Source organism: Eurytemora carolleeae, unplaced genomic scaffold, assembly GCF_000591075.1.
Source record: "Eurytemora carolleeae unplaced genomic scaffold, Eaff_2.0 scaffold1160, whole genome shotgun sequence".
NCBI classification, from domain to species: domain Eukaryota; kingdom Metazoa; phylum Arthropoda; class Copepoda; order Calanoida; family Temoridae; genus Eurytemora; species Eurytemora carolleeae.
The window spans coordinates 85,253-112,924 of NW_019397045.1; the positions used below are offsets into that span (position 1 = coordinate 85,253).

At 31.3% G+C, this 27,672-nt stretch overlaps 2 protein-coding genes across 7 annotated transcripts; both read left to right on the top strand.

Moving 5' to 3' along the window:
- The first annotated feature begins 193 nt into the window (after positions 1–193).
- LOC111711379 (KIF1-binding protein) lies at positions 194–14,679 on the top strand. Of its 6 annotated transcripts, none has more exons than XR_002767236.1 (18): positions 194–300; positions 1,155–1,231; positions 1,596–1,672; positions 2,133–2,173; positions 2,391–2,464; positions 3,027–3,117; positions 4,169–4,309; positions 4,891–5,084; positions 5,546–5,643; positions 7,224–7,305; positions 8,012–8,128; positions 9,220–9,291; positions 9,791–9,875; positions 10,820–10,942; positions 11,503–11,613; positions 12,322–12,432; positions 13,194–13,411; positions 13,726–14,679. XR_002767236.1 is itself a non-coding variant. In XM_023485721.1 (17 exons), exons 1-17 carry the CDS (start codon positions 229–231, stop codon positions 13,278–13,280), a joined length of 1,653 nt encoding a protein of 550 aa, XP_023341489.1. In that variant the 5' UTR covers positions 194–228; the 3' UTR covers positions 13,281–14,679. The 6 variants fall into 6 exon arrangements, 1 of the variants encoding a protein (XP_023341489.1); XR_002767237.1 differs by having other exon boundaries at positions 13,741–14,679; XR_002767238.1 differs by having other exon boundaries at positions 13,194–13,385.
- Positions 14,677–27,531, top strand: LOC111711380 (tudor and KH domain-containing protein homolog; the record flags this gene model as incomplete). The annotated part of the gene is given in 15 exon segments (XM_023485722.1): positions 14,677–14,824; positions 16,198–16,274; positions 16,600–16,673; positions 17,457–17,539; positions 18,817–18,880; positions 18,958–19,010; positions 20,000–20,064; positions 20,511–20,567; positions 21,551–21,613; positions 22,245–22,343; positions 22,607–22,645; positions 23,211–23,333; positions 26,207–26,290; positions 26,574–26,672; positions 27,461–27,531. Coding segments are annotated over 15 exon segments (1,103 nt in total), but the record flags the coding sequence as incomplete, so codon positions are not given.
- Positions 27,532–27,672: the final 141 nt, after the last annotated feature.

Below are 27,672 nucleotides of genomic sequence, written 5' to 3' on the forward strand. Positions count from 1 at the left end.
ACCTCTTGGATTCAGGTTTTTACATTCAAATAATTCACTTTTATCAATTTAAAATTGGCTAATTTCGGGGATTTGTATTTGGTCATTTTACATTCGGGCGATTTACGATTGGTCAAATTACATTTGGTCAACTTCATAGTTTTTGGCCAACTGTGTAAAATAATATTTAACGTTTATTTAAAATGTTAGAAATGATAAATCTACATTTTAAGGTCTAAATATCTTGCAATGGGTTGCTTGGAAAACATTCAGGCAGTCATCAATACCTGGCCTGACTCAGAACATCAGGCAGCTATAAAGGCAAGTTATCAAGCATAAGGCCATTTTCTACCTGTTAAATCATGACTTTCTGCGCCACCGTTTAACTAGCTTTAATTTTATTGTTGTTTGTTTTTCATTGTGGGCTCTTTGTGTGTCACTCTAATTCAAGGATGTAATGCAAGGAAAGTTATTTCAGAAGTGTACACATCTTTTGTACTGCAGTGTACTGTCTCTGGGCGGTAATGTAAACACAAGACGGATGTCGAAGTCTTACAAATGATCCATCTTTCACATAAAAAAATCAAAGAAATATTCGAAATGCATCTATTCTTGTTTACAAATCCCGCCCAGAGAGAACTGGTTTCAATATGTAAGCAGAGTATACACGACCGCATATAACTTTCCTTACATTACATCCTTGCTCTAATTTATCAACTAGAGTCCTCAAGTAACTTATGAAGTCAAGTCACTTAATAAGTTGAATGGGGCTGTTTACACTGCACAACTTTTTTGTCTTATGTTCATTGGACTATTTTAAGTTATAACTTGAGTCTAAATTATTTTGCAATTCCCTTCACTGGGGTGTATATTTTTCAGGGGGGGGGGTTATTTTTGTTGAATTGGAGGGGAAAAAAATGAAAAATGAGACATCTAAAGGCAAATTTTTTCATTCTTTGTTATACTATTTACCCAAAAAATCATTGATTTTCCCGAAAAAATCATTTATTCTCCTCAATTTAGCGGAAAACCCCTACAAAAAATATAGAAAATCATATATAACTTCTGAAGGAAATAAATGATTTTCTAAAAGGGGGGTGGGAGAAATGATTTTTAAGGAAAATATACACCCCTGTCCATTTATGATGTTCACATTTTCAAAGATGCTAATGCAGGCTGGGGTACTTGCAGCTTATGGAGTGCTCAAAGCAGAAACTGAGGAGCTAACTCTCGGAGAGAAGTTTTTAACCAAGTATGTCGTCGTTTCTTTGAATCTAAGCTAATGAGAAATTAGAATTAATGTTGCAGTAATAATACAATAATATTATATACTAACTTGAGAACCCAGCGTTTCTCAGGTTTACCCGTGCTTGGTCGTAAAATACAATTTTAGCGATTTTATCTTAAAAAGTGAACCCATTCAACTTAGAATCTCAAAACCAAGCTAAGAACATTCCAGAGTTGGCCCAATTAAAATTTGAAGCAAATCGGTCTAGGGGTTCATAAGTTATGATCAGACATACAAACAGACCAAGAGATAGTACAACTTTATATATATATGAACTGGGAAATAATATTATGATTTTATTTTTATGCTCAAATCCATTTTTTATAAGATGTTTGGAGCTTTGTGATGTTGTGAAGGAGGACCGATACATAATCTTGCAGAGAATTCAAGCATTAATTTATCTAGGTAGATCAAAGTCACGACAAACTTTAGCAAATTGCACTTCAGATTGAAATCTTATTCGTTTTTAATCATAACTCCTTTTAGCCATGAAGAACAAACATATTTTTAATTTGTATTATGTAACAATTAAAATTTGCTTTTCTCATATTTGTAAAATCGGATCGATGCCCAGCCATATTATGGCTGAGAATATTTTTTTGTCGGTATTAAAGGGACTGCATGCGTTATTTCAAGTGACCCTCCATGCAAAGATACAATGCCAGATGCGCATTTCTTGCTTATAAGAGCAATGGAAAAACTCACAGAAATAAACACTTTCGAGTCAGAAAAACGTCGACGGTATTTTCCACATTTTTGATCAGATTAAGGTTACAAGGGTACCGTTGTGAATCGGGTATTGCCATCTTTGCATAGGGGTCACTTAAAATTACGCTTACAGTCCCTTTGAAAAATAATTAAATAGGTGTGATCTGGTGTGGAAGAGAAAACTTTCCTCTTGCAAGGGTAATTTTTATACTTTTATAATCTTATTCTTTTTTATCAAAGAAATCTTGGAACAATTTTAAAGTTATTTTTCTAAATATTAATGACTTTCACATTTTAAGGCTGACAATGAAAAACGAAAGACACTTTTACCTAAACTTTGATTGTTGTCTTTTCAACAAATGGGCAGGGGGGCGATAATTGAAAAAAGATACCCTCTGACAGATTTAATTGACAGGAATATCTGGAGAAATCCTTGAAGGTGTTTTCTCAGTTTCAAGAAGAGAACAGTCAAGACATATTCAGACTCAGGGAAACCTCATCAAAAATCTACCTTTAAAACAGTCAATCTATGAACATTAAACATTGCATGGAGCTTTATCCCTAAACTTGATCTCCTTCAAAAGTTATCATCACAGATTTAGTAATTGTAATAATGTCTTGAAGTTTAGAATTTTTGTTTTGCAACATTTTTATTTTTATTTCAGGACTTTCTATTATATCTTTATTTTTATGTACAGAGAGTCCCATATAATATTAGATTATCAACAATATTTAACGCCAAAATACCATAATACGCGAAAAATCTAGCATTTTCTGCCAACAACATTTTCTATTAGCCTTATTAAATTTTTTAAAATGATTCATTCTTCTTAAATTTTCTGATTTGTCCCCCAAATCGTATTAGACCCATTGACGTGGTCTAATTTGATGTGGGACACCCTGTACAAACTGGGTCTTCTAGTACCTGAGCCCAACAAGCACGCATATTTTAAGAAAATATGTATTTGTATTATTATTATTTTTTATTATTTTTTATTACTTTTTATTATTATTCCCATTATTAGTTTACTACATGTGGCTGGTATATCAGTGATCTGTTGAATTATTCTGAATATAAGCCTGATAATCAAGGAAAATCTCTAGACTCACTTATCACCCATGCTTACTATTACTTAGCCCAGGTAATCTTTAAATGTACAGGAACTAAATGAGAGTAAAACTATAGAGGGAGAGGTAGATTGGGTTTGTTATCAATTAACTGTGAAATGATAATTTTGTTTATTAGAAAGTAGTGCCTAATTGGTACGGGCATTCTGTTCTATAGCTAAATTTATTACTAGTTCTTCTCATTTGTTTCTTCTTGTAGGATAAGGACACCCCCCCCCCCACACACACACTAATTGCAAGCTTGATAACTATGGAAGAGCAGTAGCTGCAAAATCTTTTTTCTAAAAATAATAAAAAATGATATTTTCCAATTGCATTGTTCTTGTTATGATGATCTATTATTATTTTTAAATTGTTTGTATAAAGTTAAAGGAACAGTTAACATATGTTTAAGTTATTTTAGAATATACTTAGCATTCATTCATGTACACTGTACAGACAATTTGATAAAAACATGGTCTATTTTTGAAGCATTCACGAACAATGAAATGATAGAATAAATGACAAAAAATATTACATCTCTTCTAAGGCTTAAGTGTAAATTACATTATTATTCATTGGATAGACATTGGACATGTCTTTAATTCTAGTGATAGAAATTAATAAAATATAATAATGATGTTGAACATCTAAGAAATTTCATTTTTTTTATTTCTATTTCAAAATTATTATATGCATATTTACAATACATAAGTCAGGACCTGTCTAGCCGGTAAGGGCTGCTTTAAAAAATATGAACAAAACAAAAAATTACAAAAAAGTTTAAGCAAAGTTAGGATATGAAGGATGGTAATTTGCTAGAAGGAAATGGTTTAAGTGGAGTGATATTTGCATATCATTGAAAAAGGGAGAAGATTGTTTATAGCATTTACCAACAGTGCTCTGAAAAAATTATGAATAAAACCAAAATATATATTTTCAATTCACACAGGAAGAGCAGAGAAAATATATTAACAAGATCTATTTACAGGAAAGACAGTTTAATTTGAAGCAAGAAAATTGTTTATATTCTTTAAAAAATTTCTAATTATTTTTTTTTCTTTGGTGTTACTGCCATATTTCCAGGTTGAAGGAAAAGCCGGGAACAGCATAAGATCAGCCGAGCTGTGTCACACTACCCTTAGTCGTCAACTTGACCGGCCTTCCTTTGACTGGATGGACTGGACAAGAAACTGCGCAACTCTTTCCCAGTTTTACTTAAACCAGGTGAAAAATGAGTGATATTTACGCTCCGGTTACAAATCACGATAGGGACACATTTTTGTTTTGTTTTTCAGACAGACATGTTTACCTATCTGCAGGGATATATATTTTCTTGAATTTTAGAAAATAAATGAATTTTAGGATAAATAAGGTAAAAAGTATGAAATAGATAAAAAACGTATCTTGCAATCCCCCCCCCAGGTCTTCAAAACTATTTCATTCTTGAAATCAAACACCCCTGCCCCTGTTTTTGTTACTATTTTCCCAGATAATAAAATATCGTTTTGTAAAAGGTGGTAGCCTAGGATTTTAAACAGATAACAATTTGATCGGGAACCGTACTCTTCAGTTTTAAACCTAAGAGAGTTTTAACAATTTCACTCATGTTATATTAGCAAGGTTATAGTTAAAACTGCTACCCTTACACAAAATGATTTTTGAGGATTTTGAATATTTTTCTGGATGTTATATCAAGGGGACTAATAATCGCCTGAACTTACTAAAAGTCGGTTTGTGAACAGCAAGCTTAGTTCATTCGGCTATTAGTCCAATTGATAAATCATCAATATTAACACGCGTTTCAGGAGAATTTTACTGCTGCGCGCTATCATCTTGCCGCGTCGCTTGTTATGATGGACAGATACAAGGAAGACGATCTCGTGGTTCAAGATCTGGAGGAGGAGAAGGGATCTAAGACTGAGATGGAGAAGGAGGTGAAGGAGAAGGATGAAGAGGATAAAAACCTGGAAGAAGAGAATGAAAATAAAGAATCAAGAAGGTATTAAAGGGCTCTAATTCTATCGATATAACCTTAAAGTGACTATTAACATAGTGTCGTGAGTGCCCATTTAAAGAGATCAATGACTGAATTTCAACCATACCCTTTAAACCTTTATCTGAGAAACTATGAGTAACATATCCCTTTCAGACAAATTCCTTAATTAAAAATCGTCAGTTTTCGGATTGAAAAACACTGATATCTTCATCATTTTTGCTAAAACAATGGTTTAAGGGTTCAAATGTTAACCAGGCATGCTCTTTTGTACGTGGAGAGTTTCTTGGAATTACTCCGAACATCTTTTTCTATGGACACATTGTATGTGACTGAGACACATTCTATTACAGTTTGTATTTAGTTTAATGATGTACAGTGTACACTGTACACATTTTATTTTCCATGCATAAAGTTATTTCTGATATTTATAATCTTTTCAATCTTCTTTTGATGATTGTGTTTAGAGCCACGGAGGGGATTGTGAGCAGATTTTGTGCAAAATATGGTTTAACTTTACTGGAATATTCGCACTGTGCAAATCTCTCAGGGGAACCTCTTCAAGGTAGGATTTGCAAAAATAGAATTAAAGAAAGCAAAATTATATTAAGAACCAGAAAATCAGATCTCTTTCCCGCAATAAATAATTTTTTAAGTTACAAGTGAAACTAATTGCTTTGTAACAACATCAGGTACACTTCCAATAAGTATTTCTTTAAAGAGAGAGACCGGCTAGACATGGTAGATGAGCTGAAAGTGCAGAATTGTAAAGACTAATTTTGTATTTCATTCGATACTAATTAGACATTTTTACAGGTGCAATTTATAAATAAAAGCGTTAAGTCGTTTGTAATATTTCACCAGTGGTTTTAGTCAACAGAAGAAACGTTTTTTTTACAATTTTTGAATAACCCTGACAAAACATGTAAAAATTTTATCTTATAGACTAATTTTCTATTTAGTTATTATTTCTTAAAAGAAATTATCGATGAAAGCCATAGTAGAACCGTAGAATCGATCATTTCATTATCACTATTACCTTTGATGATTCAATAATTTAATTCGTAGATTTCTTCAAAATACCGTCTTCACAATAAAAATAAAAAAACCTATAACAGGCAACCCTAGCTGAAAGAATTTGCATAAACCTGCGAGATTTTAAATTTCATTATTATATCTTAATTTCAATGATGTAAGTTCAATATTTTTCTCAACCCGTTTGTATACATGCAACTAGTTTCTAGAATAATATTTGTTACATGTTTTGTCCATGTTATTTAAGAATATTAAAAAAACGTTTCTTCATGACCTCCAGGATCATCTGAGGTCAAAAAGGGGTATAAGAATGGAATCGGAACACCAAAAAACCTATGATTTGATACCTGACATGACTTATTTTCTTTATATTAATATTTGGACCTCCAGAGGTAAGCAAATTTTTTAGGGCACGACCTCCAGGATCATCTGAGGTCTTAATGTGGCATCAGAATGGAATCGGATCACAAAAAATCTATGATTTGATACCTCACATGACTTATTATCATTCACGGAGGTCAAAGTGGAGGTCAATGCCCTCCGATCTCAAATTTTCTTCGTGATCTTTGAAGATGACCACATTTAGAGGCTGTATGCAAAATTTCAGCCTTCATTTTCAATTATTAGGACCAAACCCAGCCTGCACAAAATTTGGTGTCGCAAAGTGTCGAATAGTTTCCCCCCCCCCCCACATTGAACTAGTTATTTTTGTTATTTATTGTTTTTATTACCTTTTTTATTTCATTTTTTCTCGGACTTTTAATTTAAAATGTTAATCAATAATTTGATTAATAAATAATGAAATGAAAATGAAAAAGGTTGACTTGAATTTTATGCAAATAAAAGATGAAAGGCCATTTTTAGTTAATAACCGAGGAAGATATATTTTTGAAGAAAAAAAAACAAAAAATAATGGATATCTTCAAGGACTTAAGGCAAAATCATAATAATACGTTTTAATCCTTTCACATCTCCATTTTTCTTCTTTACATAAATTTTGAATTCTGACAATTCTAAGAATTAAGAACTTTTTTCATCCTTGATCGGACAAAATAAAAAAACTTTGAAAATTATCATTGTGAATAGATCCCATGAAACGAATGTTTTCAGATGAAGTTGGATCAAGAGATAAGTGCCCTGTGTTTTCTAATCTAGATGTATCATCAAGACTGGCCGAGGTTACTGATAAAAGGTCAGAAAAAATAAAAACTTCGTTGTCACGTTCCTGTTTCACAACATTATCCTTAACTTCTTAATTAAGTAACAATTAGTAGTGTATAGTTGTTTTTGAAAATATTTTTAAATTGTATTACTAAGGTGAAATGTTGGATGTGCATTAGCCTTGCCACTGCAGGCTGCTATGCAGTATTCATGAATTATTTTTATTGAAAAGTTTTTTTATTTTATTTTATTTTCAAAGCTAAATATGTTTGTAAATTAACACGTTTTACTTTTATTCTATCCCATTATAAAGCTTGGTAACTAACCACCACTACCCTGGATGATAATTTTAGGTATTTTATAAGATAGTTCAAAGAAGGTTTTTTGGGGAGGATTTTTCTTGTCTGGTTCATTGGATCCATAATTTACCAGATTCTTTATTCAAAATAGAACTGGGATGTATTGTATATGTATAGCAGTAACCCGTCCATAGGCTGATGAAGGATTCTTCTAAGGCCTTCTACGAAAGCAGAACCTAACCATTTCAATCTTAATATACATGTATATTGTATACAGTAAACTTTGCTCCCATTTTCTTTTGTCACTTGAAAAGAGAATCCTTAATAGAAAATTATTAATTTTTCGATAGAAAAACACGGAGACCTTTATCTGTTTTAAGTGGTGCTTCTGTGCTCGAAAAATGTCGGCAGTCCCTTTAATAATGTACGAAAATTTAGAATTGATGACTACGAGACTGGACGAATTATATTCCTGTGGGGACAGCATCATGTGACGAATGCCCAGCTATATTACACTAAAGACGAACGATGTTCAGACTACGTAGAACTAACAAGGTTTCTCTAACCTAACCTAACCAGATATGTATATATTTAAATTTATATATATGAATATATATATAAAAATTTGTATAAATATATATATATATACATTTACATAAAAATATACATATACACTATACAGTAATTTTTGTTTGTTTGTTTGTCCGATCATAAATCATGAACCCTGGCTCTTGACCCTTGCATCTATAGCCTTCTTCCCCTACATGTTCCTATGAAGTTTCCGTGTACAGGATTGCCCACAATGTACGGAATTTATACTGTCCGTTTTCATGCATTCCTTATAGGCCAATACTGCCATAATTCTTTGCTTTATCATTTAGTAAACCATGAAAATACTCAGTTGAATGCAGAAACGAAAAATTAAGCTTCAAATCGTCATATTTTATGAGTTTTGGGAAGTCTTTACAGTCTCATCCTTTGTGGGTAACCCTGCATTAGAAAAAATGTATAATATTTTAAAAACTTCAAAGTTATAGTATAATCAAATAAATGAATTCAAACACAAAAACAAAAAACTTCTAATATAAAAAAAAGATTTGAATAATATTATACAAGTTGTTTTCCAATTATGAAATGGAAAAAATATGGTTAAATGAGAATCTGTTCAAAACATTTCTCCAAATTAACTTGATTTATATTTCGTTATCCTGCATTTTACTTGTGAAATTTAAACAATAATCTTACAGGGTGTCCTCATAAATAATAAACAAGGGAGTTAAGTGACGACTTCTATATTGCCATTTTTCACGAGGCATTATTTCGTTAACTCAATTTTAGTATTCATCAAATACCCCTAGTCCTGGTGTGCCATTTAACTGCTATCAAAATTATCAGAGATAAAATGTACAAATCATTTGCTAAACCCAACTCCAATGGATACACCCAACTTTTCGTGTCCAGCTCTGTTTTAATTCGCAATTTGTCATGCAATATAATATATATAAAATTAGAAATGATCTATGATTTGTCTTTAAATTGTATTTTTTTGAGACACCTTGTAAGTTTTATTTGATATTAAAAAGTAAAGATAAGTTTTTAGTAATTAAAGTGAGTTTTCCCACACCTGAGAATTATGAATAATTAAGGGACCTAAGTCAGATGTACAAACACCTGATCTACTTTGAATCCGACATAGACCGTAAATGCAAGATGCACAGGTATTTGGTATTTTCCGTGAATATAATGCAAATATAAAAAAATAAAGTATCAAACTGTTAAATAATGCATCAGTCTTTAAATCCGACCAAAAACGTTCTTGTCCTAGAATTCGTATTTCAAATCTTATGTTCATTTCCTACTGTATTTGATAATTTTTCACAATTGCTTTTTGGGGTTTTTTATTTATTATTTATTGTTTTTTTAAATATGAAGAAAAATTGTTCAATTAAAAAAGATTTTTGCAAGAAGTGTCCTGGTTTAGTAATTAAAATAAATTTAATTAAAGAAACTGACAGCCGTAAATCACATAGGTACACTTTGTGTCATCAAGAAGAGATATCCATGTTTTTAAATTGAGGTTGACCTGATTTGCGGATTATTTATACAGAAACAATGGAGAATCTGGCCACAGCGACCATATTCTTAATGTTGTTGAGATAAAGGTTTTGAGTACCTGTAGTCAATCGGACAGTTCCTGACACAATATTAATTTTGCAGAAGAAGAGCAGATCTGTTAGAGCCCTTGAACAGGGAGCTGTCCCCTGTACATTATCTTCTTACAATCCGGCAGATACTTTTCGAGGTTCGTAGACTTTATCAATTTTTATAATATATTGAACATTGTCTGGTAGGTTGAGCTGGGAACTCTTGTATTGTGGATATCGAAATCTATTCTTTATCATGATCTTTTGTTAATCTGCTGATTCATTTAGTGTTTATTCGATATCCCGCATTGTTATTGTACTATGGAGGAGTAACTAAAATAAAAAAATAGAAATGGAGATCGAGCTCGAGCTATTTAGATTTTGAGTATTCAACACAAAAGTTCCCAGCTCCTCTTGTTCGTTTTTATGGAGTCAGTTACCAAGACGTTAAAAGAAACGTTGCACATTGCACATTTGTTAGTTGCTTAGTTATTTATTAGTTTGTTAGGTTACAAGATGGTAGTTTGGCAATTGGGTGATTTTTGGATCGGTTGATATATTTTTGGGAGTTGATATGTTTGGTGGGTTGATGTATTGGTGGGTTGATGTGTTTGATGGGTTGATTTGTTTGGTGGGTTGATGTGTTTGGTCGGTTGATATGTTTGGTCGGTTGATATGTTTGGTCGGTCGATATGTTAGGTCGGTCGATATGTTATAGGTCGGTTGATATGTTTGGCCGGTTGATATGTTTGGTCGGTTGATATGTTTGGTCGGTTGATATGTTTGGTCGGTTGATAAGTTTGGTCGGTTGATATGTTTTGTTGGTTGATGTGTTTGGTGGGTTTATGTATTTGGTTGGTTGATATGTTTGGTCGGTTGATAAGTTTGGTCGGTTGATATGTTTTGTTGGTTGATGTGTTTGGTGGGTTTATGTATTTGGTTGGTTGATATGTATGGTCGGTTGATATGTTTGGTTGGTTTTGAAAACCAAGAGTGTTCGTGCTTTCATCCCCCCCCCTCTTATACACCCCTGGATATTTGGTTGGTTAGATGGTTGTTTGGTTATTGTTTTTTTTTCTTCATAATTTATAACTCTGTTTAGTTGGGTGAGATTTTCAGTGACATGGTTGACCTGAAGCGAGATAGATGGGTCAAACAGCCCTCTAATAAACATTTTGCAAGCAAAGTCAATACTCTAGTCAACCAAGCTATTCTTTACTTCCAGGTAGCTTTGTTTTCTTTTTTGAAATAACACCCCTTTAAGCCTCCCTTCCCCAACTGTGCGTCCTCACTGTGTGTCCTCACCCTGCGTCCTTGCTGTGCGTCCTCTTCATTACTCCAATTTTAGTACATTCTTTGTGTAACAACTATAATGATTAATGTTTTGAAGGGAACATTTAGTCCTTAATTTGTACAATTTGATTATTTTTTTACAGGTTTAACAAAGAGTTTCGAGCTTTAAATGTTTATATTCAATGGAAAACTTATTAAGTGGAGTGAAGGATAAGAAAATAAAGATAAAAATCTTGTTTTCATATATTTTCATATAAATGAAAATAATCTAATATAATCACTATATACATCTTTGCAACCTGATGGTAGAGACCTTAGCTCTTTGACTCTCAGATCATGGTTTAAAATATCAATCAACATCAGGTGGAAAATATTCAAGGAAGAGAAACTAATGATGAGTATATCAATACTTTTTGCGACATGCCAGATTTTCCCAGAGAGCTGCTTGCCGTTTACTATTTGTTAACAATCAAAGATTTGAATTATTTTTAGACATTTCTGGACACCATGAAGATCGAAGGTGCTGATCCTGTGAAGTATGTTGATGATAACACTAGACCAGCTCTACTAGCTAACTTCTACTTGGGCAGGTTAGCCAGCAAAGTAAGTTATTTTTTTGTTTCTTTGTTTACTTGATTACTTTTTTGCTTGTTTACTTGTTTATTTGTTTACTTTTTTGCTTGTTTACTTGTTTAATTGATTACTTTTTTGCTTGTTTACTTTTTTGCTTGTTTACTTGTTTACTTGTTTACTTGTTTACTTGTTTACTTGTTTACTTGTTTACTTGTTTACTTGTTTACTTGTTTACTTGTTTACTTGTTTACTTGTTTTCTTGTTTACTTGTTTACTTGTTTACTTGTTTACTTGTTTACTTGTTTACTTGTTTACTTGTTTACTTGTTTACTAGTTTACTTGCTTACTTGCATACTTGATTACTTGATTACTTGCTTACTTGCTTACTTGCTTACTTGATTACTTGCTTACTTGCTTACCTGTTTACCTGTTTACCTGTTTACCTGTTCACCTGTTTACCTGTTTACCTGTTTACCTGTTTACCTGTTTACCTGTTTACCTGTTTACCTGTTTACTTGCTTACCTGTTTACCTGTTTACCTGTTTACCTGTTTACCTGTTTACCTGTTTACCTGTTTACCTGTTTACCTGTTTACCTGTTTACCTGTTTACCTGTTTACCTGTTCAAACGTACCGTATTAGATTGGGAGATAGATAGGGGAGTCACTTAAAAATATAAAATAAAAAACCCTCATATCCTGAATCTTCTAATAAAACATATATTTGTTTATTTGTTCAGTATATAGTAGAAGAGGGTAGTAACAAGCAACTACAGAATATAAACAATACCTACACCAGTTACAAGAAGATAGTTGATTACTGTGTTCAGAATCCTGAAGCTGTGGAAAAGGTAAATACATTTCGTAAGTTGCACTGTATGATGAATATTTTTAAGAATTAAAAAAATCATTTTTTGAAGATTTGAGGGAAAAATTAAAAATTAGCCACCAAAAAGCAATTTTTTTCTACTTTTTTACTTTTTATGCAAAACTTAATTTATTTTCCCTAATTCAGCGAATAAACCCCGAAAAAAAAGTTTTCTCCGCAAACATTCCTAACCACTGGGGAAAAAATTATTTTCAAAGTGGTTGAGATGCAGTGGGAGAAGTAATAATTTTTCAAGTTTCAACTACAGTAATAATCACAAAGTCCTGGAATTAGTTGACAGTTAATCTGGCGACTATTATACAATTATATCTATAGCAATTTCAAATGCTTAAAGAAGGCAGACCACATTTTGGAAATGGCAGGACTAGGGCCATTTTGTGGTTATCCTTGAAATATCAATAAAAGACATAATGCAACTGAAAATGATAAGGATGCTTTCCTTGTGGGTTTATTGGCCATTTACTCAATAAATGAAGTCTAATCTCATTGTATAATTGTTATCTGAAATGGTAAACATCTCTGATATGATTCTCAGATAAAGATTGAACAAAACATGATACACAAATAAAGCCAGCAGGATTACAACTCAACACTGTTCCATAGTCCATAACAAAAAATACTTGACAATGAGCAATCTTAGCTCAACATAGGACTATATATAAAGTTAACGATATACATTTTATTAATTAGCAAAGTCAATTTAAAATTAATTTATATTTATAGTTTGGAGAAGAATTGGAGGCCTGTAAGGAGATGGTGAGACTCCTTCCTGTAAAAATGGAGAAAATACGACGGGGTCTTATTGTTTGAAGATGACCTAAAAACTTTTTTATGTAGAAATTATTTAATTGTCACTTACACAATTTTGTTCACGGTTTCAAGCATTTTTTTAATTAATGCATTTCACAATCACCGGTGTTTTCCCTTGCTTTAAAGGGACTGTACGCGTAATTTCACGACGTGACCGTCCATGTAAAGCGGTATTCTTGACACCTTCATCTGATCAATAATGTAGAAGATATTGTCGTTTTTCTAAAAGTGTTGATTCTGATAATTATTATATGTTTTTCTGTTGCAGAAATGTGCAAGGCATGTTTTTAGAGAAATCCCGATTAAAAATTATGAGATTATTTAATTTTAAACATTGATACATCATTCTTATTAGATCAAACAAACCTTTTAAGAAGCTGGGTACCACTGTGAATTGGGCATTGACATTGTTTTCATGGAGGGTCACTTGAAATTACGCTTGCAGTACCTTTAATGTAAGACGACTCAAAGTCAAATTCAAAATGAAAAACGAGTGTTCGATTAATTCTTTGTAATCAATTTGATCTATTTTTGTAAAATAATCTAGTTTAACTTTAGATGTGCGAAAACTTTTTAATAGTTCTCTTCTTTACGACTGCTTTTGGTGTTTACGATAAAACTCTTTATTTCTATTTTGTTTCTTATATCTTTATTTTTATTTACAGCAATACTGTCCAAATCAAGTGGAAAATATAAAATTTTTATATTTCAGTGAATGAGTGAATCTTTATTGAAAGAATGGAAAACTTGATTGTAATTTAATATTTTTCACATTTCTTTTTAATCTTTTAAAACTTTTTTCTCCTGAGTGTTTTATTTTTATCTTCTCAAGATTTGAATGGTTTTTTTTCAGAGAAAAAAAATTGGATTTTTGCACGGCCGTGCTATTTCATTACTCGTTTTAAAATTTTGAGGAAAAGGGGGAGGGGTCAGAATAAAAATCCAAAAATAAATAGTTTTTCTAGAGAAGTAAATTAGTTCTCTCATTTAAAAAAAATTGTTTTCTTTAAAATCCGGCTTGGTTCAAGAAAGGTTTTGAAGGGGGGTGGATTAAAGGACAACTTTCTGACAAACGATTGGTAGTCTAAGAGATGTGTTCACTGTTCATGGTAGTCTTTTTTTTATGTGATGCATTACATGTAAAATTTTCCTCTTTCCCCCCCTTATTTCCCAGCCAGGATAGGGTTCAAGGGACTGCAGACTTTGTATTTGAAATTACTGTTATCTCTATGAAGAACTAGTTTTTTCTTGCAAAAACAAGTTTCTCTTTTTCTTTATCGGAAGGATTGGAAATTCCAGATCTATAGAAATACCTTTCAGTATTTTCACATTTTTCTGTTTATTTGCTCTCAATGTTCTCATGGTATTGCTTTTATGATCTCATCTGTATGTTTCAGAACTATGTACAGTATGCACAATACACGGTATTCAGTCATGAATACAATGTAAACTGTGTAGTTTACTGTACAGTGATAAATTGTACAAGTTCAAAATGGGGGACAAGTCTTCACTCGGTCCACTGTTGCTTGGGGCTGCAATCACAGGTACATTAGAAAGTGATAAATAGAAATTTTGCCATTTAAGCGTAATTTCAAGGGAGCCTCCAGGCAAAGATGGCAATGCCAGATTCACAACGGTACCCTTGAAACCTTTATCTGTTCAATAATGTTAAATATATTGTTGTTTTTCTAGGTTTCTAAGTGTTTATTTCTGGTAATTCCTATATGGTTTTCTGCAGTAGAAATTTGCAAGTCACTTATGTAAAGAAATCACAAATAATAATAATTTTAAACATTGATAAATAATTTATACTTAATCAGAAAAAGATGTGTATGGTTATTATTCGGGCGTTGACATCTTTGCATGACATACATTTAGGTCCGTTTGATATCATAGTTTAAGTGTCTTTTATTGTTTGCAGATTGATAATTTCTCCTCATTTAGAGGTTAACGCCTTTTTTGGAAATTCTACGAACTGGATATTGAGTTGTGTCGCTGACGCTATAATCGCTGTCCAGTACAAAAGTTTTTCCCTCAGATCTATTCAAAAAATGTTATTGTCTTATGTGGGTTCTAAAGAAATATTTATTTGAGGTTTTAGAGAAATGTTTGTTTCAATAGACTTAATTAATTATTTTGTTTTCGAATGAGTCATGCCAGAATTTTAATTAAATTCTAGTACAATTTGGGGTCGAAACTTTTGTATCTAAAATCTGTGTATTGCTCATTATTGCGCATTTAAATCATTGCTTAGACCTTTCCTTTCTCCTCGCTGGTTCAACCTTAAACGTTGGAAATCTCTTCCATTTTTTCAAATGTTGTAGAGGATGATATCCCCGGATTATAAAGTCCGCAAATCAATAACGTCTAATTCTGGAACCAGAGAAGACCTTCTCATCTTATTCTCCTTTAATACACTCGTTATTTATTATGTATTTATATCTAGAAGCAATAAATGAACTTATTAAAGTGTCTTAATCAGGCATTTTGGGATGGACAACTTTTCCAGATTTAAAAAGTTAACTCCTTAAATTTTTCAAGTTAATGTTGTGGATATCGAAGTTAAAAATAAGCGCTAATCAATTCAAAAGTTTTGTTCTCTAATCTTTTCAAAAGTTGTTTTGAGCAAATATTTTTTTTAGTTGTAAATCTATCTTATTGTTTTCCAATTAAGTTACATTTTTACCTTAAATGTTTGATTAAATGTGTTATATAATCAGCCCCCCCCCCCCCCATACATTTAATTATTCTAAGTGTTTTGGATTCATTTTAATAAACCCGCTGAAATCTTGTTGCACCCGCTTTTTTCTATTATCTTGTGGTTATTTTTGATTTTACTGAATAATAATTGACTGATAATTATTATTGTTATTATTATTGAATGTAATAAGTTGATTTTATGGCACAATTTTTTCAGGGGCTACAGGACTGTGTTTGTATCTTCTTCTAAAAAATGAAGAAAAACTGTGTGAGAACCAAAATTTAACTTGTCAGGTATATAAAAGAAATTTTTATAATATTATTAATGATATTATTGTTGATAAACTATTACATTATTTAATAATTAAAAATGTTAATTTATCTTAGGAAAAACAGATAGTTTGTAATCTTTTGTATACAAAAGAAATCACTAACATAATCCAATTTTTAAAATAAAAATAAAATATTTATTATTTTTGCTAAGGCAACGGTTTAAAGGGTTCTGTTGGGAATTTTCCTACAGATGTTTACTAAAATGTTCGCCTAAGTACCTTTAAGCCCCACTGTTGTTCAATGAATAATACGTCTGCAGTCCCTTTAAGCCCTATCTGTTATTAAGATGACTGTTCTTGATGTGAGAATATCTAAGGAAAATGTTGGAATAGTTCTTGGTAGACATGGAGCCAATATCAGGTATGTTTATTAGAAACCTTGCTGCCATTTAAAAAACTTTTTGAAACAACCGTATTGCAAGTCCGTACTGTAACTAAAGGAAAGGGTTGTTTTTCTCTCAAGGGGATGAATTTATTGACTAATGAACTGTGCTAATGAGTTTGAATGGTGTGGATGTATTGACTAATGAACTGTACTGAAGAGTTTGAAGTGGATGGGTGTATTTACTAATGAACCGCGCTGACGAGCTATAAAATGGATGAATGTATTTACTAACGAACCGTGCTGATGAGTTTGCATGGGAAGAATGTATTGACTAAGAGCCTGTGCTGCTGAGCTTTAAAAGGGTTAAATTTATTGAATAATGAAAAGCGCTGATGTGTTTGAAGGGAAGGGGTGTATTGTCTAAAGAACAATGCTGATTATCTTTAAAGGAATGGACGTATTGACCAAAGCACTATGTTGATGGGTATTAAATGTAATGCATTTATTGACTAACAAACCGTGTGGATGAGCAGCCAGAATTAATCTGACCTACGTACCCGGATCATCGAATCGAGTCGTCGCATATATCAATACAATAAGTACGACTTTGTATTTGAATTTTGATTTATATCAATCTGTTAAACAGCATGGATTCACATAAACATAGAAGCCAAGAGAAGCTGTCAATCAAAAAAAGCTTTTAATTAATTACTGTAAACTTGTAATTTTGAAAAAAGCTTTTTAACAATCAAAACATCAAATGAAAAGGTCGTCTTTATTGTATTAATGTAATCGCCCATTACCGTACCCTGTCTCTAGAGAGATCCAGAGTAAAACCAATACAAGGATATACGTCAAGGATCATCTGGAGACAGATCAATACAAGGTCTTATCTATATCAGGTTAGTTTTCTTTAATTGGAGTGTCTAGGCATGGTACTTGAACTGAGAATACAGTATTGTAGAGAAATATTCTAGAAATAATTTGCACGCCTGCCTGACGAGTGGGACAATCCAGGAGGATTTTCATGATTGAATTTTCACTCTTTCTGAATGATTATACACCGAAAAAACGTCTTATAGGTCTCAAATGATTTCTAATAATTTCTCTACAATACTGCATTCTCAGCTCACTACCATGTCTAGCCAGACACTCCCTTTAAATTCAAACTATTTTTTAGCAGTTTGTAAGTGATCCTTGCTTTAATATGGCAACATGGCTGAAATTAAGCCGTGTTCTGAAACCTATAAAAGTCTGTATAGCAAGGAGAATGGTTCAGACTATTAAACTATTTTTCAGTTCAACTTGGAAGCTTAAAGCAAATCCCAACATTTCTTATTTAAAGGGACTGTAAACATAATTTCAAGTGACACTCCATTTACATATTGCAATGCCCGATTCACAACGGTATCTATTAAACCTTTATCTGATCAATAATATGGAAGTGTCGTTTTTTAGGTTTAAAAGTACTTAATTCTAATAATTCTTATATGTTTTCAGTTAACATGCCATTTAAAATAATCAGTTTTTAAAATCTTAAACATTCTAATTTATACTTGATCAGACAAAACTTTTAAGGATACCTCTGTAAATCGGACATTGCCTACTTCGCATGGGGGGGTCAATTGAAATTACGCCTAAACAGTCTCTTTAATTTTAATGTTTACGCCTAAACAGTCTCTTTAATTTTAATGTTTACGCCTAAACAGTCACTTTAATTTTAAATGCATTTATTGTTAAGAAAGATTTAGATGTATAAATATTACCTTAAAGATTATCATTTAAACGTTTTCCTCCCGAATGTCTTTTTGCAATTTTTAGCATTTTCCCCTTTTCTATAGAACTTAATTTTCTCACCAAATTATTGATCTAATTCGATTGTTTTTGATTGAAAGAAAATTTAATTGAAAACATTCACAGAAATATTTTTGATTTACGTTTTTAATGAATGGAAATCGGGAATTATTTTATAAAAAATATCTGTATGGCATCTAAGAGTAAGAAAATAGATGGGGGGGGGGGGGATTAGGAAAAAAGTATTTTAGCTTTTCGCCATTCATTAAATTTTTTTTTTTCAAATTTGGATTTAAAAATATTGGATCACAGAATTAATTTTTTCAGTCATATTTTTTTCTGAAAAATAGGATATTTGGAAATCTAGAGACAGCATTTTTCTTAGGATATCCCGATGGGATTAAATTGGCGGATATCCTTATACAGCAAACCATCCTATCCCAGCCCAGGTCAGTGAGTCAGTTTTTACAATTAAAATTATAAAAAAGATCTAAATGCAATGTTAAACATATTAATATATTTTTAGAATGGAGTCACAAATTGTTCATATACCTCAATCAGCCGCTATCAGTGTTTTAGGTAGGTACTTGTAGACTTTTAGTTACTAGGTAGATTTTTGTAGATTTTTAGTTACTAGGTAGATATTTGTAGAGTTTTAGTTACTAGGTAGGTTCTTGTAGATTTTTAGTCACAAGGTTTATACATATAGAGTTTTAGTTACAAGGTAGGTGCTTGTAGAGTTTTAGTTACTGGGTAAATATTTGTCGAATTTTAGTTACTAGGTAGGTTTTTGTAGAGTTTTAGTTACTAGGTAGGTACTGCATAGTTTTAGTTACTAGGTAGGTGTTTATAGAGTTTTAGTTACCAACTTACCAGGAAGGTACTTGTAGAGGTTTAGTTATTTGGTAGATATTTGTAGAATTTTAGTTACTAGGTAGGTTTTAGTTCCTATGTAGCTACTTGTAGAGTTTTAGTAATAGTTACTAGGAAGGTAATTGTAGAGATTTAGTTACTAGGTAGATACTTGTAGATTTTTAGTTACTAGGTAGGTAATGAAGAGTCTTAGTTACCAACTAGATACATGTAGAGTTTTAGTTACTAGGTAAGTACTTGTAGAGTTTTATTAATAGTTACTAGGTAGGTACTGTAGAGTTTTAGTTACTAGGTAGATAAATATAGAGTGTTAGAAATAGTTACTAGGTAGGTACTTGTACAGTTTTAGTACAAGTAGGTAGATATCCGAGAGTTTTAGTTACTTGTAGAGTTTTTAATAGGTACTTGTAAAGTTTTGTTAGGTACTGTAAAGTTTTTGATGGATACTTGTAGAGTTTTAGGTAGGTTCTTGTAGACTTTTAGGTAGGTACTTGTAGACTTTTAGGTAGGTACTTCTAGACTTTTAGGTAGGTACTTGTAGACTTTTAAGTAGGTACTTGTAGACTTTTAGGTAGGTACTTGTAGACTTTTAGGTAAGTTTTGGATAGGTATTAGTAGACTTTTAGATAGAACTTGCATAGTCCCTGCACTTACTGTATTTTAAAGGGAATCACTTATTTCAAATTTTTCCCTAGGCCGACATGATGAACATATTAAAAGTATAGAAGAAAAATCTAGATGTAGACTCTACGTAGAAAAGGTAAAAGCTAAATTTTTAATTTTTAAGTTTTTGTTCCATGAAGACGAAAATATGATTGGGCAGTATTTAAGAAATGAAGATTAGTATGGAAAAAAGAGGTTTAATGCACTATTACGTTGTTGTCCTTTAATGTACTTGATTTTGTATGACACTCCCCCCCCCCCTTGTTGATCTTTATATTTCTAGACATTTTTATTTTTAAGAGACCCCTTTTTTAATTTCAAATAACCATCTTTTTCAATTTGAAAAACGATAAGATTTTTTGTCACTTTTTTTTAAGAAAACACACAATTCAATTTATATTTTATCAATCAGATAGGAAAAAAGCATTTTTGCATCACTTATGGATTAAAGATACCATTTGAATCGGAAATGTAACTCTTAAAATGGAGGGTTGCATAAAATTACTAGGATAGTCCCTTTATTATATTTGAATTTAACTGAAGAATTGTGAGGACTGCCCTGGTCAAATTAAGATAACTCTTCAAGGACCTAGAGATCAGGTATTTAGCAGATTATTATTATTATTATTTATTTTTATTATTTGAAGAATCCTGACGTGTCCAGCCCTAGTGTAAGAACATTTACATAGAAATAAACATTGTCATTGATCCAAAAACAAATCTACCCTTTTAGTTCCTATTTAACAGGCTTCTAACCCTACTACTGATAATGGAATGCTGCAGATTTTTTTTTTAATTGAATAATTATATGGAGCTTTTTAGGACTGCAGCCTCATATTTGATAAAGATATGGTTACTCCAAACATGATTAGTAAAAACAACGCAATATATATTTGATAAAGATATGGTTACTCCAAACATAATTAGTAAAAACCTTAATGAGCGCAATTCATATTTCATATAAAGTTGTAATATCTGTTTGGTTTGTTTTTCCGATCATAACTCAAGAGCCCCTGGACCGATTTGACTCAAATTTTGATTGGGGTATTCGAGCGACCCACGGGAATTTTCTTAGATTGGTTTTGAGATTCTAACTTGAGAGTGTCGACTTAAATAGATTAAATTTAGTTTCCCGGTAAAATCCTTCAAATGCCGGTAAACGGCGGGAGTAACTTTAAGTAATCTGTGCAGCGCTGGGTTCTCAAGCTAGTTCATATAATAAAGCTTTTCGTTCATTTATATTTATATGTTAGCTATGGCTGGCCAAACGGTTGGGCCGAATGGGTGTACATTTTTTAAGGGAAACCTTGAGTACCCCGGAGGTAACATAGGCTAAAAAATCGAATTTTTTCAAAATTCGTTTTATGAATAATTCCAGTGGCACTTCAGCTAGTGTATTTATTTTTATAATAGTACTTACTTGGTAAACCTTGGTAAAATAAGGATATTATCATTGTTTCTTATCTCATATCGTGATTAATTCTGTCAATTTCATTCCTTATCAGTGCTAAATGGAGTCATAGCTTATAATTTATAAAGATTTTAAATCAGAATTATTTTGATAATGAAAAAAGAATTTTTAGATTGTGAAGGCTCAAGGAATAATTCAGACTGGATTAGAAACAAATCAAAATATTTTTAATCAGGTGATTCTTAATTCTTTTATTTAAGAATGGTACAGCTTTAAATAAAAAATTATTATTATTATAATTTTCATTTTTTTTTTGTCATTTCATATTTTTACTGTTATTGTAAATCTCAATAACAAGTGTTTGAAATATCATTATTATAATTATTAATGTCATTCGCATTGCTGTCATTATTTTGATTATTGAAGTTTGTCCCATTATTGCTTATGTCGATAATAGCCAAATATTACATAAATATTAAATAATATAGGGGGAGGGTTAAATTTCTTAAAATATAAATCCCCTGTCTCCACAGTCAATTGAATAAATGTTTCATTGATTGATTAATTGGTTGATTGATTGTTTGATTGATTGATTGATCGATTGAACGATTGAGAGCTTGATGGATTACAGAATTTATTAATTGATTAGTTGGTGGCTTGATTGCTTTTTAATTAATTGATAGATTAAATGATTGATTGATGGATTGATGGCATAAAGGATTAAGAATTAATTATTGCTTAATTGATAGCTTGATGGCTTAATTGATTTTTTTTATTAACTAATTGATTGATAGATGGATGGATAGACCTATTATTTGATAGATGTATTGATTGATTTATTGATTGATTGATTGATTGATGACTAGACTGACCGGCCTGCTCGGCTGAAGTACCAGCAGCCACTATTCCTGAAGTATGATCCTGAGGAAGACGACAATTTAATTTCTTCCGGAACTATTTCACAGGTTTTAAACTTCCGGATCAGAATCCTAGAACGATACTGGTTTAGAATCGATATTGTAAATATGTTATCTACAAAATACATTATAGGTTATTGATTTATCAAAGGCAAGATTTTGTGAAATGGTGTTTTTTAGAAAATTTTATCTTTTGATTTGTGGAGCCAAAATTAAGCGGATCCGGTTAGAAACATTTTAATTTTATCTAAATATTCCTTTTCCTCGGTATTGCCCACAAGGGAAAAAAATAACCAAGCATTATTTTTTAGGAGCAGTTGCGGTCGACTGGATCCGATCAGCTAATACAGGTAGTACCAGCTGATTGTGATAGAAATAGCTGATATAGGTAGAAGCAGCTAGTTCAAATAGAAACAGATGATACAGGTAGAAGCTGCTGATTCAGGTAGAAATAGGTGATACAGGTAGAAAAAGCTGATACAGGTAGAAAAAGCTGATACAAGTAAAAATAGCTAATACAGTTAGAAACAACTAATACAGTTAGAAACAGCTAATACAGTTAGAAACAGCTAAAACATGCGTTACAAATGGAAAAGGTTAATACAAGTAGAAACAGATGATTCAGAAAGAAACAGATAATACAGATCATAAAGCTGATAAAATTATAAATAGCTGATACCAGTTGAATTAGCTGATACATTTATAAATAGCTGATATAGGTAAAAAAGATGATACTAAAATCAAACAACTGATACGGTAGAAGCAGCGGATAAATATAGAAACAGTTTATACATTTTAAAAAAGCTGATATAAATAGAAACAGTTGAGCCTGATACTGATAAAATAGCAGATATAGATATAAACAGGTGATTCAGATAGAAACTCCTGATATATGTAGAAACTATTTTCCCCTAGGTGTATGTATCTTGTATATCTACCCCTGCAATGTTCTGGGTGCAGAATGTTGGGCCAAGCTCTATTGATCTGGATAAGTTGACCCAGGAAATGACCTCTTACTATTCTAAACAGGAAAATCAGGTAGCCAGTAGTGTTCGGCCTTTAGCTTCCTTCGCTTTTTAAGACTTTTATGTTTTTTTTTTTACTTAAAAAACGTTACTACATAATTTTAAGAAGTTTTACTAATTTCAACACATTTGGTTTTCTTACACTAAAAAAATTAATCCCGGGAGAAGATATTCTCATTAGTAGCTGACATGTATTCAAATTTGGAGTATATATTTAAAGAATGAATTTGTAAGGACAAAATTGAAACAAATTGAATATTGGAAACCATTAGTTTTCTCACCTTTTCAACAAAAAAATAAAAAAATTCTTTCCAGCATATTATTTAAAATACTAGACATACTAGAAAAAAAAAGTTTTTAAGCATGAGGGGAAAAAAAATTCGACAAAATATGGAACCTTGTGCTGGAATCATTTAGACAAAACTTTCTTTCAAAAACTTATTTAACTTTAATAACTTATTTTAATTAAGTTTTACAATATTTTTAAATAGTTATATGACAGTAGATGTAAATATTTTGATGTTTTTATATTCCTTGTTCTTCCTTTCTTCTTTTCTTCTCGTTCCTACCGCATACAATTAGGGATGTTAACGCTTTGATTCTTTTGAAAAACGATTGTTTCGTTATGAAAACGACGACGAAAAATTGAAAACGAAACGATCGTTTTTAAAAACGATAATTTTTTTTGAAGTTCGTTTTTTAAAAATGGTCGTTTTTAAAACGATCGTTTTTCAAAACGACCGTTTTTAAAAACGATCGTTTTTTATAAAATTCGTCGTTTCGTTAAGGTTGTCAACAAACCTTCGTTAACGATCGTGATCGTTAACGAAGAGAGGAAACCAACCTAAAGGGCATCTGTACTAATTGAGTAGTTTTTAAGAAAATATCAAGAAGTTAGCTCCCCCACAACTGTTAAACTTCATGTAAGACGACATTCAATAAAGTTGCATGTAATCATAGTTTTTCCAAAAACGACCGTTTTTATAAAGTTCGTCGTTTCGTTAACGATCGTTAACGACAACCCTTCGTTAACGATCGTTAACATAATTGTCAATAAAAAATTTCAAGTACGATAGTTTTTTCAAAAATTATCGTTTTTTAAAAAACAATCGTATAAAAAACGGTCGCAAATCGTTTTTATAAAAACAATCGTTTTCAAAAACGATCGTTATTTGTTTTCTAAAAGTTCAAAACGAGTGGGTCGTTTTAAAAAAACTATCGATTTTTTCCGAAAACGAAATGATCGTTGTTGAAAACGATTGAAAAACGAAACAAAAAACGATCGTTTAACGATTGTTGTCAAAAACGATTAAAAACCCTACATACAATCATATCTCGGCAAATTTTGAAAAAAAAGAAATATTTTTTGTTAGTTATCATTGCGGTTTTTTAAGAATGACGTTGTTATTTCAAGTAATTTTTTTTAAAGAACATGCCCGATTACCATCAAACCTTAATATGATCAATGATTTGGTAGATATCTTCGTTTTTTTACCTAAAAAATGTTCAGTTCTGATTATTTCATCCATTGTTTCTGTAGCAGAAAGTTTTTATTTTGTCCCCTTTAATTCGTGAACATAAAATGAAATATACGAATGAAATCCCCACAACGCTTATTTATTTTTTTTAAATTCATTCCATCCGTGCGATTGAAGTGTACTGAATATGAATGGAAAATGGCATTTTCGATTAAAGGAAGAATTATTTTTTAATGTAACACTTTAAGAAAGGGTATCTTTGGAAATCGGGTAAAGATAAAAGTGTCCATTTAAATTATGTCCCTTTAAACATTTAATTTTTATATTTTTAACTCTAAACAGCGCACACTCCCTTTAAGATAAAAACATTTCTATTGAAAATCTGCGCTGAATTTCTATAATATAAAATAAGATTTGAAATATGTTAAAGCAAATTCAGAATGCATACATGCGTGTTAGAATAGTGTGTACATGAGAAAAGTTTTAATAAGCCTTCTTTTTGTGTGTTCGTTAAAGAGATTTTATAGAATTTATGCCAGAAGAGGGGATAAATAAATAAATGAAACCCTTCTATCCGAGGAATGATCTGTGATCCTGTTCTTTTGTGAATCAATGGAAGCCTTTCTTAAGAAATACTCCCCTGAAAATAAAAATCTTTGAATTTTTGTTTAAATTCGTCACACGTCCAACATCCCTGGACCTCCGAATAGGAGTGAGTCCTTCTTCTGTGCTCTGAGCCTCCCTGTGCTGCGTGCACTCGTCTATCCGCTTCTCTTTACGCGCTCGGTCTGAGCAGATTTAATGGGCTTGTACCTGAAAATTTAGATTGAACTCATCTATCTAAATTATGAACTAAAAGAATAAATGAACAAATTAAAATCGATCTTTCAGAATCCCTTACAATAAAACGAGAAATTTTGTCTTGAAGTGGTTGTAGGCATAATTTTAAGAGACCCTTCATTCAAAGATGGTAGTGTCCGATACACAGAAGTACCCTTGAAACATGTATCTGAGCAATAATGTGGAAGATATTGTCGTTTGTTCTAGGTTTAAAGTGTTGAATTCTGATATTCCTTCCTGTTTTCCTGCAGTAGAACATGTGCAAGTCACTTTTGTAGAAACCCACAGGCCACCATTAAAATTTATCAGTTTTCAAAATAATAAACATTGATATCTAATTCATACTTGATCATATAAAGCTTTAAACCGTACTTTTGTGAATCGGACTTTGTCATCTTTGCATGAATGGTCATGTTATTTAAAATGTCCCTTTATATTTTGTATTTTTTCTTATTCTTGCTTTTTTCTTTTAACTTATTCTCCTGTATACAACAGGGCCCAGAAACTTTGGAATCAGAAGATTACATTTTGGAAATTAGAAGCTTAAAACAACAATATTATTTCTCAGGTGTTCCATAAACTAGAGAGGGTTGATGTTGGAGATATCGTTGTTTCATCCTTTGCAGGGGACAATAGTTACTACAGGGCTAAGGTAAACTAGGGTTCGATATATTTTACATATTTTTTATTCCAGCTACTCAAGACAAAAGAGTAGGGTAATTGGGGAGTTCCAAAAAGTTCGGCATACTAATTAACACAACGATGATTCATGATACTATTACTTTTGCATTTTCTAAATTGTCAAGATTAAACAATAAGCATGGTTTAAATTATGAAACCAGTTTTTAAACCTTGTTGGAAACTACCATTGAAAGAGTATCAATTATTTTTATGATATTTCAATGGTTGACTGAAATCTCATTGAATCTAATCAGGTGGTTGAGATACATGTGAATGAGTACGACTACCTTCAATCAACAGTAGACTTGGACTTTGTAGACTTTGGAGACGCAGAAGTTAAATCTATCTCAGAGGTGATTAGATGGATTTAGTGGAGATTAAATATAGTACTATAGTGGAGATTAGATAGAGTTTTTTTTTTGGAGGGGGGGTACTTTTAATATAATTTTAGATGAAATAAATTAGTTCTGTTGTGGAGATTAAATAGAGTTTTTAGTGAAGATCGAATATAAGGTTAATAGAAATTAAATGAGTTTTTAGTGGAGATTAAATATAGGGTTAAAAGAAATTAAATAGAGTTTTTAGTGGAAATTAAATATAAGGTTAATAGAAATTAAATAGTTTTTAGTGGATATTGATTATAAGGTTAATAGGGATTGAATAGAATTTTAGTGGAGATTAAATTTAGTTTTCGTTGAGGTTATCTATAATGTTACTGGAGATTTAATATGATTCTAGAGGGGACGGAATAAAGTTGTAGTTGAGATTGAATATACTTTTAGTTCAGATTAGATATTGTTTTAGTCGAGACTAAAAAAGTCATATATTAATTGTGTGGATTAAATGTAGGTTAAGTGGAGATTGAATATAGTTAAGGTGGAGATTGAAATTTTAGTTTGTTGTGGAGATTAAATATTCTTCATTTATTATTTTTCAAATTTTATATTTCAAAATTTATTATTATTTTGTAAATAATGAGACAAATTCTTGAAATTTCTGAGTGTAATTTTTTTTTTAATTTCTGAAAATGTATACATTTGCGTTACTTGTTAGGAATAATATTTCAAAAAAGGTTGTAACTGGTATAGTTCAGATTTGATTTGATTTGATGGAATGTTTTTTACCTCTGTGCTACTTTCAGGTATTTGAGTTGAGAACCAATTATCTTAAGCTCAGATTTCAAGCCATACCATGCCGACTAGCAAATATTAGGTAAATAATATATTTTTTGAGATATTTAAGGAAATCATTAATAAATTCCCCTTTTATCTGTATTATTTGGATCGTTAAATTATCTTGAAATCCACCAATGGAAACCAAAAAAATCTACAAAATCTAAATTCGTATTGTTTC